General features: G+C 35.2%; 1 protein-coding gene across 1 annotated transcript in view; it reads right to left on the reverse strand.

Annotated features, from left to right (window-relative positions):
• Positions 1-4,953: 4,953 nt before the first annotated feature.
• Positions 4,954-14,289, reverse strand: part of LOC108973169 (protein turtle-like) — a gene marked incomplete at its 3' end in the record, with an annotated part of 77,217 nt that continues 67,881 nt past the window's right edge. The window contains exon 5 of the mRNA XM_018940233.1: positions 4,954-5,236. Coding sequence (XP_018795778.1) covers positions 4,954-5,236 — 283 coding nt within the window. The remainder of the gene's footprint in view (positions 5,237-14,289) is intronic.

A 14,289-nucleotide genomic window follows, 5' to 3' on the forward strand; every position in this document is an offset into this window, starting at 1 on the left:
CATGGGTGCCAACAGTACCAACTTAGGACGTCTACCAATTTCGAGAATGTGAACCTTGTGATACCAGTTCGATAGACCTTTCATGTTCTCCTCTGGGCTAGAAAGCCAGAAGGCCCTGCGCGGGTCAACACTTAATGAGCTCTGGCGAGTCCCATAGATCCAACGCCCAAGTCCACCAAAAAAAAGGCGATCATTGTACCATCCCAAAGGGATATCGGTAAAGGTGATATTACTAGCAAGCTCATCAGCTTTACAATTTTCCTATGAATACATTGTGGCCAGGAACTCTGACAAATTAAATATGATAGTGAGGTCATAACATCCGTGACTAGCTTCGAGCTCACTGTCAGCGAGTTCACGTCCTGTTTGGCAGCAATGCTATCCGAGTCAATGCATACATATATCTCTAAAAGAAGCCGCACTTCGCAGAGTACATCTGCTGCTACCTMGATGGCTGCCACTGTTGTTTGAAAGACACACAAAGTGGAGAGAAAAAGAGCTCCAGACAGCAGACTTCCGCTTCAACATTTTACTTGAGCTTTAAGCTTTTGTACCACTTAAGTAAAGAGAATGAAAGTGACTCCCTTCTCCATACTTGGTCATATAGATTACACATACGATGGTTTGCTAAAACTCAGTTGGAGATAGACTCACTTTTCGTTTTTGAAACAAGTTGTTGAAACTCAAAATGAAATATGTTCATACACATATACTCATATATGTATATAATATTTGCGATTCTTTCAACTTTCGCTTCCGCCCTGCTCGCCATGCCAAAAGTAGCAGTATATAAACATTTGCGAAGCTGACAGCAACTATTTTGCCACTACTAATTGCCATTTACCGGCTGCAGACTTGCCTGAGCACTGCATTTCGTCTGTCCAGCTGACTACGCGGGCACAAATTAAACACGTCTTCATAGCTGTCTATTAAGACAGCAGCGCCGCAGCAACAGTTGACGGCGAAACAGATGGCAACTCAGTCACAAGTCAACCGCATATTAACTTTGGCTAACTTGGCTCCTTTTCAAGTTTAATTAGACAACATTAAAGTGGAAAAGCAACTATTTCGTTTTCAGCTATTTGTCGGGAAATATTTCATGTCAAAGCAAGTGCTGAGAGCGAGGGGATGTGTGAGCTGTCATATATAATATGTGTATGTGAATTTTTAGTCAAGGTTTACAAATAATGGCTGGGAGATGCTGTTGGACTCCAAATATACCCTCCACGCAGCGCTCAGTCAAACTTCAAAGGTGACAAATTGCACGCTAAATCATGAAGAGCAGAGTTCTCTACACAAGCAGATGGAGTGTCGTGCTTTTGATCACAAAAAGGCGGTCGGAGAGCTGACAAAGCATGAGGATTACAGTCAACATAAATTAATCGAATTCAAACAGAGCATGGATAGGGTTTATGGCAAAAGCGTAAGTAATGGAATCGGGAACAAAATTCAAATCGATGCTAACGGTACACTAGCTCTCTGAGTGTTTTTTGCAATTGCGGCGCTACAGAGACAAATGCTGGCAATTATTCATAGCGCCGGTGGAAGGTACTAAGCATGGCTGCTGTAGTTGGGGTGCTGGATATGGGAAGAATACCACGGAGAGTAGAAAAGAGAGTTAGAGGAAAAAGTGTTTAAGACCAAAAAAATTAAATTTACTGAAAATTTCTAAGTTTTCACATTTTAATTTTATAATTTGAGTGAGCGCCTAAAGGTACGCTTTTGAAAAAAAATAAGTCTTTTTAACATTGATGAGAGTGCGGCACACTAAACTTTAAAAGGCCGAGTGTAAAAACGTATTACAAAGTGATTAAGTAATTGATTAATTAGTTGCTCTGTTATCTTGACCATTTTATCTTTCTGCCAAGGATACTCATAGATTATTTTCAAGGACTTCACTTACACTCCATTACTTCTGCGTTTTTCTAAATGCATACTGATACTGTCTGATCTAAATACTAAAGCTTTAAATAACTACCAGCTACACAAAATCCTCTATTTTTTACCTGTCTACCTCCAGCAAAAGAAAAAGTTGGGTTAGCTACTCAAATACTTTGGCATACTTAGCCGTGTGTGAGTGTTGAGCACATCAACAAGAAGGATAAACTCACTGAAAGTGACAAATTTGTGGGTTTCGCAAACAGACCGGCATGCAATTTGCCATTTATGACAGCATACATTTCGGCGCACACACCGCCACCGGCAGCTGCAGTGGCTTGAAAGTCGGGTTAATGCGCGCGTGGGTACGGCGAATGGGCAAATTTGTCGAAAAAATCTCAATACCTGCACCGGTTAGAGACGCGGTGCGGGCGAGTGCGAATCGAAAAGCTGTCAGCGTGATGAATTCGGGTGCTCAGATGCTATCGAAGGTGAGTGGCAGATATGTGCGCGCCCGAATGTACGCTGCTTTTAAGTAAAATGTGTGATGTCAAAGTGGCAAATGTCTGGAACTTTTTTGCAAGCATAAAAAAACTAGAAAGTAACGTTTCTGCAGGCGAAAGATGGAGTCACATACACGCACAAGTAGTAGATTGTGATTTTGTAGTTTTGAAGTATATTTATGGGCGCCGAACAGCAGCTCACTGCATATGAAGTTGATGTATGCAAATTCCGCACACCTACGCACACACCGCACACACCCACACAAACGTGACACCATTATAAGCTCTTGGGTACACATGTGAAGATTATAGCCGCAATTTGTTTGCGTTTCTATTCTTTCGCTTGGAAGGTGCTTTCACATCATGTTTTCCTTTTGCATTATTTTTGTTTTGATTCGGTGCATGGCTATAGCTATGGCTTAGCTCTTAGTGTGTTTGTGGTCCCAGCAGCCTCGCAGCTGACAATGACAAATCGAAAGGTATAAATCCTAACGGGTTCTGCGGAAGCTGCCGCAACTACTTTGCTATACTCTTTATCCTTTTTGATTTTTATGTACTTTTGTGCGTGTGTTGGTTTTTGCTGGAAATTTATTTGCTGTAGTCGGAACTATCACTGCGTTCGGAGAATTGCATTGGCAAAATATTTATGATTATACTTTGTGCGCAATATTTGCTGGCAAACAGGTAAGCCAAGTTGTTTTGCGCCGCAAATAAATCAAACAAGAAAGCTCCCTAGCATTTCTTTGCACAGGAATTTAGAAGAATCGTATTTATTGCGAATACCGTTGCGTGGCATGCGTTCGCTCAAAGAGATTGTTCTAGTTTTCTTTTTTTCTTTTTTTGGTGCAATATCGGTACTTTTTAAATAGGCATTTTAGTTTGATCCTAAGAGTAATTGAAAATGAGCTCATACAGCTCTATGATGAGAGAAAAATAAGTTGGGTTGAATGCTTTTAAACGGTAGTATCAATATGCCAAAGAGAGTTATCATTCAGGTACCGATAAAGGCTGCAGAATACATCAAAAAAATATATATATCAGAAATAATTTTCCTATGTTTCTTGCGGGACTTCCATGTAACCAATATAATGCCATTCACTCTATCCTGTAAGCTTGTATGGTCGCTCAGATGCCAAGCGATGTAAGTCCAGGAACGTAACATTTTCAATAGCTTTCATACATAAGTGTCTTCTATAATGTTCTTTACTCTAGAAAACCGAAAGTTAAAAAAATAAGCTTTTAGTGAGCTTTCACGCAAAAAATTATGTATATTAACATTTCAAAGGCTTTAATTCTTTATAATACTCCTCTCAGTGTCTTTTCTTTGTATCTGATAATATAAAATAAAAGTTCTTTTTCGGTGTATTTTCGAATCAAATAGAGCTTATAATGAGCTTTCATTTTTTAAAGTTTTCTTTTCAGTTTTAGTTTTATTAGTTTTTGTTTTATTAGTTTTATCTGATGATATTGTTAACATAGTATATCAGTTTAGGAGATTGACGAGGAAAACGTTGTGTTAGTTGATTCATCAAGTTAACAAAAAAATTATGATTCATGCGAGCTTTCCCGCGAAAACTGATTTAAAAAGCTTTTATATAAAAGGTACTTATGTGAACTTATGTTCATTACTTTGTTATATTTTCAATTTAAATAGAGATTTTCAAAAGCTTTAAAATATTAAAATACCTTTTTTAAGTTTTTGTCTTTATATCTGATAATATTTCCTACTTAGGACATCACATTAGGACTTTGACATGGAAACCGTTATGTCAGTTGCATCAGGAGTTCATTAATCACTAAAAGTTCTTGGGAGTTTTCACGCAAAAAGTAAACTACTCTGGCTTTTAAAAAACTTTCGTGTAAACAATTACTTCCGCCAAATTATTTTCATGACTTCGTTGTATTTTCTATTTAATTAGAGCTTTTCTTGAGCTTTTACATAGCAAAGTATCCTTTTCAAGTTCTTTTCCTTGTATCTGATAATATTTCGTACTTAGTACATCGAATTAGGAGTTTGACATGGAATATGTTATATTAGTTGCACCAGAAGTTCAAAATCAACTAAAGATTTTTGCGAGCTTTCACGCGAAAAGTTATCGACGTTGGCTTTTAAAAAGCTTTCATACAAAGAAATACTTTTGCAAATTATTTTCATTGCTTCATTGTATTTTCTAGCTAAATAAAGCTTTTCTTGGGCTTTCACATTTTCAAATACCCTTTTCAAGCTTTTTTGCTTTATATCTGATGACTACTCCAACTAATACATAATTTTACGACATTCACACGGAAAAGTACATTTATTACATTATGTTCATTGCAGCAGTTATCATTTCTAAAGCCTTTAAAAAGCTTTCACAGATAACGATAGTTTTGGTAGATTCTTTTTATTGTATAAGATATATACTATACAGATTTATACTGAATAATCCATTCCTTTTTATTCCAAAAAACACTTTTTGAAGTTATTCTTAATGCGTTTGTTTACCGTTTAATAAATTTAACTTTTTCTTGAGTTTCGTAAATAATATTTAGTAAATTTTGTATACTTATTGGAATATGTTTTCGTACTCACCTAAATTAACATATATAATATCCTCTGGTGTAACACTAAAACGTGGCGGTGCATGTACGTCTAAATGGAACCATGTACCGTTCTTATGCTGCTTGGGATCACGATTTAAAAATACCACTTTACACTCATACCAGCCTTGATCCGACTCCTTGATGTTGGTCAAATTGAGTGAGGCCGAACCGAACGGTGAGTCCTGTGAGACGCGTGACACACGGCCCTTGTAGCCCTCTTCGATGTGCTCCGGATAGCTTTCATACCATATATAGATGGGCAAATCGGAACCCTGCTAGCGGCAGCGTTTGATTTTTTGCGATTTTCATTTTTGATTTTTCGTTTTGAAACACAAAAATTAGTATTTGTAGGAAAGTTCCATTTGAAGAAAAAGAAATGTGAAATAGTTTGGATGAAATTAGTACGACTTGTAGTGTTTATGTGTGCATAGACATGTAAGAAATGATAAAATAATGGCAATTGAAGTATGTCGATGTCAAACAATTACGAAATTACAAAACTAAAGAGTTGACACAAAATCAATGTTTACGAACAAAAGTAGATATTTATGTACATATGTTTCATTAGCTAAATAGTGAGCTACAAGCGAGTCTGTTGCATGATACTGGCGCAAACAGATAATTCTTGCTTAAGTGCTAGCAGAAAGTAGTTCATAACTATATAAAATATATTAATATTGTATATGCGTAAATATATATGTAGAGGTATTTTTACTAGTTTAGTGCACATAACTATATCTACAAAAACATAAACATTTGTAAGTGAAAGTATTCTAGCACAATTTGGTTGCATAAACTAAATTCAATTAGAAAAATTTTGTAAAATACATTCTTGCAATTAATTTTTGTACAAGTACGCATGCAAGCCATATAAGTTGTTGCTTATTTCAGTAATGCAAGAATATGCGCACAAAATCCACTCATAATTGCAGGTCCCAATGCCACTTTTAATACACGCAAGTAACAAAAAAAAAAATATATATATATTCAAAATTCCATTATTTCTGCTAAATTTTTAATTTGCTTTAGCAGGCACATACAATAAAAACAGTTATTTCGTGCAAGCGCAAGTTTATGCAAGGTTTTTGTTGCCTACTTCGAGGCGCCAGAGCATGCAAATTATTAACTATGCACGGCGCAATGCCAGAGCCAATGCTTGCGCACCAAAAATTATAATTCAGCGCAAATTTTGTTTTTCTGAACGTTTTCCACACACACGCACACGTTTATTTGTGTGTGTGTAAATGCATATTTGTATATGTGAGTGCTAACTTATGCATGCGCACATACAATTTAATAGTAAAACTGCAATAATTGCCTGAAAAGGCGCAATAAACTCGATTGAGTACATGCAAAAATGCATATATTGAATGCTTTTTGTATGTATTTGCGTGCAGTGCAAGCGCTCAATAGCACGCACGCATACATATTAATTGGTCAAAACGGTCACTTATTACGCGCTCAATACAAAAGTAAGTATATGTATGCTTGTAAATATGTATGTGGCATGATTCGTTGATTTCTTGGTTCGCTCGCTCGCACATTTTAATATAAATAAATAGTTTTTCTTCGCTTTTGTGGTGGTGGCTTCCATCAAGTTGACCAACGTGTGGTTTATTAATTCGATTAAGCTAACAAAAAAGCTCTAAGTTTTTTGGCATCAAGCATGGCAAGTGGGAAAACAACAGCTACAATCGAATATAATGGCCCGATCAGCATTTTACTGTCTTTTCTATATATAACTCTACATTGAATCAGTTTTTTGAGCTGATCGAAAATCGAACTTTGACAAGCCAAAAATTACCAAAATTTGGGCTAAAATTCAACTTTTTTTTTCAAGGGATTACATGCTTACATTTTTTATTACCTTATTAAACTTTACAATTGTCCTATATTTCAATCATTCATTTGTGTATCGRAGATACAGCCCTGAAAACTTGTGCGTTTGAGGTTAGCTAGGCTAAGTGCACCGTATTTAAATGGTTTTTGTTTTGAAAGTGAGTTTCTGACTACTAAACCGATCTTTATGAAGTTTTACATGGTTTTTGAGATAAAATTCTTAAGTACTTGGACGAAGAAATTTTTTTTCGATCACAAATACTTGGAAAAAAAATTTCGGGAAATTTTCATCATTTTTTTTTGTGTAAAAATGTCTGCAAAAACTCCATCTTTTAGCTAATTTTTTCCCTTCTTCCAAGTTCTAAGTTAAGGTTTTAACTAACGAGAAGTCAAATTTTTTTTTCCAAAAATTCCAAAAATTTCCGAATTTCTTTGTTAACAATAAAAATTGTTAACTATATTTTTCGTTTTTTATATGAGAAAAATTTTTGAAAAAAGGCTGTTTTTTACCCGAAGAAGTCTCCGTAACTCCTTAAACACCGCCATTTGCTAATTTTTTTATCTTTATTCACGGAGAAGACGGAATCATGCAGCGGTGGACATTTGCTTACGCAAATAAGTTTCGCAAAAAACTAATACTCTATCTAAATGATAATATTACTCTATTCAATACTACTAAAGTATAAACGTGTTTTTAATAAACTTATCTTGGCCACTCTGGAGTAAATTACCGCCCAGCTTTAGAAAGTATGTATTAAGAATTTTGCTCCGTAAGTCGTTTATTCCTACGGAAGTCCAGGCTCACATCTGCCGTCCTTCTAGAGAGGTTAGAACTTAGTATATTACATCTATGCTAATTTCTGGTGGCAGCTAAGCATTGCCTCAGAATTTTTACTCCAGTTATAGTAGAGGTTATGTCATAGTAGCAGTAATGTAAATTTTTTTTTTCATGTTTCACTTTCAACCCTTTCATTACAGTCTGTTTGTCAGGTTTGATTTGAGAAGTTATTTCCTAAGATATTGCTAATAATCAATCTATTCAGCACTGCTGCTGCACTTATTTTCTCTCCTGTTTTCAATTACAAATTACATTTAAAAAAAAATACATAAATTCTATCAAAACCCATTTTATATATATAGATAGATATTTTCCACCTCCATTGACGCTCATAGTATATAATTTTAAATATTGCCTCAAATATCACATTTACCGGGTAACAACTGCTAAAAATTTATTAAGTTTTTTTTAATCATAGCGAATGTGGAGTCGATGACAAATGTTGCAGATTGAAAGTCCAACGGAGAAAGTGAAATAATAATTCCTTTAACTGGAATACGCATAAGCAGTGACTGTGTTATACATTTTATACTATTATTCATATAACAAACTATTCAATACAGTGAGAATTTTACTTAAGAATAAAAGAGAAAACACTTTTGTCGGTATAAGCATTCAAGAGATTGCACTTGATGTTTAATTTTGAATATGTTCATGCAAATAAATTTCATTGGAAAAAATAAAAAATKTATGGCTGCTTTCTCAATATCTGAYTACCAGCATTTCTGTCCAGCTAATAGAGTTGTCSGCTTAATAGATTGTACTTAATAAAACTCAACAAATTGTGGGTGRTTAATGGAGATGTTCGCTTAATAGAGCATTCATTTAATAGAGCTTTCACTGTAGTTTTTATTAATGRATTGTTTTTACTACCCTATCTTCTAAGCTGGYTCGAACTGGACACACTGTGCTAAATTTTGCTAAAATCGGTTCAGYAGTTTAGGAGTCCATCGCGAACAAATAGTATATTTAATAATATAATAGTGCATTTAAGTTACTAGAAGTCAACCAAACTAACTATGAGCCTAAACTGTGAACCTAGGCTTAATTACTCATTAGGCGAGCTTTTTTTATTCGAAATCTTAGTAGTAAGTATATTACCAAGTCTACTGTCAAATTTTCTCACTTTTATTGTGATGAAATTCGATTAGTATGCATTTAACGACGACGTTAAAGCGACAATGAAAATTCAAACTTAGAGTTTAAACAAAACTCAAAAATGGCAAAGGTAGTAGGCGGGTAGTCAATTTGTGATCTCCAAAAAAAAAATTTTTATTAGTGAGTTCTAAATTGATACTTTTAAAGAACGTTCATATCACTTGTATTTGCGGCTATGCTGGAAAGATCTTAGTATATTTGACTGAAAGTTAAAGYTGCYTTTTTRTATAAACARAAACTTCTCTCTACTCATTCTTATRCCTTTARACATTGTTTTTATGATATTTTTACAATTTTAATTTAATTTGAAAATTAGTTTTTTACCCACAGACCGACAGTTACTTAAGCGCTTTCATGCAATCCCATTAAAATTTTCGTTTAAGCTGCTACTTAAAACTTCGAGTCCTTTGCTTAACACCCGCGCTTCTGACTGCTGGCAAGCGACGATATTTTTTTTTTTTTTTTTTGCTCATTCTCGACACTTAATTTGTACATTAGCTTGACAGCAGTGAGGGCCAAAGTTTGCCTTGATAAATGTGTCAGAAAGTAGCGAGACACATGCATACAGCGAGAGAGAGAACGACCTGCAGCAAGCGCAAAGTATCGCCAAAGTAACTCCAGCATATTTTGCGTTTATTACGTTCTGTCTGCTTTTGCATACTTTCACGTGTCATATGTGGCTAGCGGTAACTTGCTGCCAGATTAAAACTGATTGCATGCTTGTGAATAATTTTGAGAATCAACTCAAGTAAGCGGGTGCGAGGTGCCGCAAGCGGCTGGCAGTTTGACAGTGCAGCAGTTTACTTTAGAAATTTGAGAGAATTAAACATGCTTACGCTGCCTTGCTTAGAATTTAATTTTCGCTTTGACGTAACTGTTATCAGTATTTCATACATTTTGTTTTAAGCATGGCATTCTGGGCGGACACGAGTACTATTGTGGCAGCGGTGTGAGCTCATTGTCGCCGTAGCTCACCATAAATAACTTACAAGGATAAGTCCGCTTAAAGCCTTTAATTTTGGTCAAATAATTGCGCTCACATGCGCCGCCAGCAAGTGTGTCAATTGCATGGTGTGGCGCGCACGCCGCGGTGCACCATGTCGTATACGCGATGTGTTTGGCTCGCTCTGACCGTTTATTGTGGCGCTGGTCGCCTGCTTGCTCGCAAGCAATGCTCGGCATGCGGTCTGTGGTATTTTCGGCTTTTATGCGCTTACATTCGCAATATTTTTTTTTTTTCACCGCTAGTGTGCGTGTGTGTCTGTGTGTTTGGGGTTGTGTGAAGTAGAGATAACATGTGTAAAATTTGCAAGCGCCATGATTATTATGCTTGCCATAGCTGCTGTCCAAACGATTACGATAATTTAAATAGTTTTTTGCGCTATAAATGCGATTTTGCGGTGCGGCTGTTTATACACGAGCGTAAGGCGGCGCTATTGTTACAGTTATGTGCTTGCCACTACAAAGAGCTGTGCAGGGAGAATCGTTGCTTCACAAGTTCTGGCTTGCTGCCAGCGAACATGAAGCCATGTTTGTTTTATGTGAAGTTTTTTGAAGGTAAAGTAAAAATTTTTCACGACAGCCAAGTAAAAATTTTAAATTTTTTATTGGAAAGTTTTTCTGTATTAGGCTTGAAGACATCGTTCAATTGATTCCTGTACTACCATATATTCTAACTTGTCATCGTTCGCTCGTTAATGGTCGAAACCACCATTAAACATTTTTTCTAAGGGCAGTATCGTCTTGGAAGCAACAGTAACGCTCTGAATAAATTATCGTCACGAGTTTTCGCTTGAATTACGCTTGACTTTTATAGAGGCTCATAGAATTCAACAAGTCTCATATCACTGCGGGGAACAGATGCTCGGCTTCTACTACACTTAAAGAGATCCAAGTAAACTATCTGTATCATTTTGTTAAAAGCTTTCGGTTTCATCAAGTTCCTGCGGTTGCCAACCCATCATTTTGTATACAGAAAATTAATTTCGTATTTGGTTTTTGGTTAACTAATATCCTGTCCACCCACATTACCACACAAACTCACTAATTTCAAACCATAAATTCAATTGAAAGTTTAAACTTTTAAGCAAATGCATTTAGAACTCTGAATTATAATGTTTTGGACCAATCATGCGCATTAACCCAGTTGAAATCTGTCATAATTGGCATAATTAGCGCGGCTCATGCGTATTTACCGCAGCCGCATTTTTGATTTGGTATTTTAATTTTGTTTATTCTGTTGCAATCGGTTCGCTTTAATGCCATGTGCGACGTGTGTTTTTCCTCCGCAATTTGATTATTTTTATGTTAACGAAACATCGGCATTATGTTGCTGCGGTTTTTTGGTGTTATTTGCGTTTGACGCGTATGCAGTTTTTCAATATAAATTGGTCAGCATGTGGCCTTTGCCTTTAAGCACATTTAAGCCATTTGTTTTTTTTTTTTTTTGTTATTTATTTATGTCTTTGCGCAATTTATTGTAATTGCTTTGGCGAAAATTTATTGCCTCGCAGGATTTATGTTTTATTTATTTGTGATAAATATTTTATTATATTTCTGCTTTTTTGGTAGTTTATTAAACGCATTAAGAATTTTTTACTACTTTTTTATATGCTGCTTGAATTTCAAAATCGAATTAACCTATAAATTCGAGCAAGTGGAAAACTTTATAGGATTTGAATATAATTTTAGCGGATTAATATCATAATGAGTTATGAATTTTCGCATAAAAATCGATTTTTTGTTTATTGAGAATATGCCACAGCTGAACTGGCGCTCTCTCTTTCTTTTTCTCTCTCTCTCTCTCTCTCTCTCGCAGTGGCTACTAACATATCAGGCAATTCTTGAATATTTCTTAAAGGCTTCCAAAATAATTGCGGTTCATTGCTTCCAGTTTGGATTATATTGTTATAAAATGCCAACATTCCAAATGTTAAACGCTTGTATGGAAGAAATAATATTTTTTAAGATTTAAATTAACTGCGCTCCTAGTGACATCACAGCCTTAAARTCATTACTCAATCAAAGACAATTAATTTCTCTTCGAAAACAAAGTTTAATGTGCGCTTAGCGAGCTTTGGCATTAACCGTTGTCCTCTAAATAAAAGCTTCCAACACAGCGAGAGCTTTTTTGGACCATGTTATTTCAACGAAGTGTTGCCGAAGCAGCTCCGAACTTCATGTGTGAAACATGATACATTTCCGAACGCTATAGAGTGGAACTTTGGTGTAGAAATTATAATTCTTTCCTTCGGTGTATCCTTTCTCGGTTTTAATATCGTGAAGTTTTGGAGAGTCGATACAGGTATGTGACTCACCGCAACTCAAAACTCTACTATTTGTAGTATTGCCCATTATATAGTTATTTTAAAACGTTTTGAGTTTATGTCTATTACCGTTAGTTGTTTCATGAATAAAGAGTAAATAAGTCAAGTACATGGCTTCACTTTACAGCTTTGCTGWTTTCAAAGCAATTTTGAGGTTATGTCTGTAGAAAATTTTTTTAATTTTTTCTCTAATACGATACAATATACTTCGGTTCAGTCGAACTATATGAATTGCGATGGAAACTCAACTCAACTGCATCTTAATGCCACTTCTTTTGAAGGCTTTCAAGGGAATTTCAAATAACCTATTATATTCCATAATTCTATTGAGCGTTTACGGGTTGAAAAAATCGATTTTTTTTATTGTCTTATCAAATTCTACAACACCTCCAGAATATTGTCCTACATTTTCAAATTGTTCTGCCAACGCGGGTGCTTCTTTTTTCCGAGGGGTCACCGGAAATGCCGTCGCAATGACCGAATTTAAAATATTGTTTTTCAAAAATTTCAGAATTTATTTGCTAAATGTGTATGTTTGTAACAATAAAAAATTCTAGTAAAATATTTCAATTTTATATGAGAAAAAAATTGTTGAAAAGAGGCTACTTTTTAGCCGAGAAAGCTCATGTAACCCCTTAAAATCCTTAATATTTTACTTCATGTTTCTAAAGCCTTTTGCTCTACTCGTACACTCTCAACATCAATAAATTTAAGCTATAACAACAAAATTTTGTATTAACATGCGTGAAATCACTCTACTCATACAAGCTAAGTAGAATACGTACAACTAGAATAAARGACATGCAACATGGAGCAATTTAAAAATAAATGTGAAAAGTAACAGTAAATTCATGTGTGTAATATTTCGTTCGAGTATTTCACTCGAATTCGCATATTTTTTTTTATACTGTGCAATTAAGTTAATTGAAATTCGAACTTCGAGACTTCTACGGTTTCTTGAACAGGTGAGTGAGGGAGACTAAACGTTTGTTTGATTCTAAGGTGAGCGAGTCTAAGGTGTGGTGAGGGAGCAGTAAGGCAGGCGGTGAGTTGTGGCGAGTGCATTGGAAGAGTATAGTGCATTTTGCATATAACTGAAATATATTTTGAAATGTATTGAAGGGTTTCGAAATGAGAGTTGCAATGCGCACTTGTGGTTTTCGTGAGTGTATATTTCTGCCACACAAGTGCGCTTGGCATTCATGAGAGCCTCTTTTAACGCAATAACTAGAAAGTTACTTTGCAGCAATGGCGGTGAAGTAGTTTGCAATTTAATTACTAATTTWCAAAACTATACTCTTGTGGTCAGAAAAAGCAGCAAGATGTTACATTCTAGTATTTCTTTTACTAATTGCTAGTGAATGGCGTGGCAAACTTGCAAGTAATACTCGTACTTAGKGAGCTGCAATTGTTAGTAATTATTTTTTTGTATTTGAAAAATTTTCGCTTGAAAAGCTAATTGTTAGTTGTTGGAATAGCGGCAAGTTTTTACGTTTGCACGCAATTTGGTGAGCGTGTTCTATGGATTTTTTCGTGTGTGTGTGACAGTTGCGCGCAGRAAAATCGAAAGCTAGTGGATGGTAGAGGGGATGGAAGAGCGGTGTTTTTTTTTTTTGGTGAATCTTGTTAGTATGGCATGGAAGCGTTTGCAAATTGGTGGTGAACTGCTTGATGGATTGCTAGGTGAATTGTTAGTGAACTATTGGCAATTGCAGTGACGTGGGCGCTTGGTTGAAGTGGTGCTRGATGCGGGGTGTTTCTTCTCTGACTCTCTCTCTCTCTCTTATTTGAAATTTTCATAAGATTTTCTTCAGCGAATAAACGATTTCATTTTCAATTAATAATTTTGTTATAAATACGCAAAAATTTTTGTCTCCGACGTTTTTGAATTTTTAAATATCGCATTAAAAAATTTGATTTTGATTCGTTCAATTTGTTTTGTTTTATAAGTTTAACGGTGTGTTTTAGCAGTATAAAGTTCAACGCAAATATTGTTACTTAAAAAAGCGTTTATTGTATTGAGTTCGTGTATTGTTTGGAGCATATATTCGTATGTATGTATGCAGGCTAATTATTTAATGCTGAAATGAGTTGAAGCTATTCATAAGCAATAATATGAGCGAAATTTTTTAATATTTTCAATAAAAAATAATTCAAATTTATA

The sequence above is a fragment of the Bactrocera latifrons genome, unplaced genomic scaffold, assembly GCF_001853355.1.
Source record: "Bactrocera latifrons isolate USDA-ARS-PBARC rearing strain unplaced genomic scaffold, ASM185335v1 scaffold_462, whole genome shotgun sequence".
Taxonomy (NCBI): Eukaryota; Metazoa; Arthropoda; class Insecta; order Diptera; family Tephritidae; genus Bactrocera; species Bactrocera latifrons.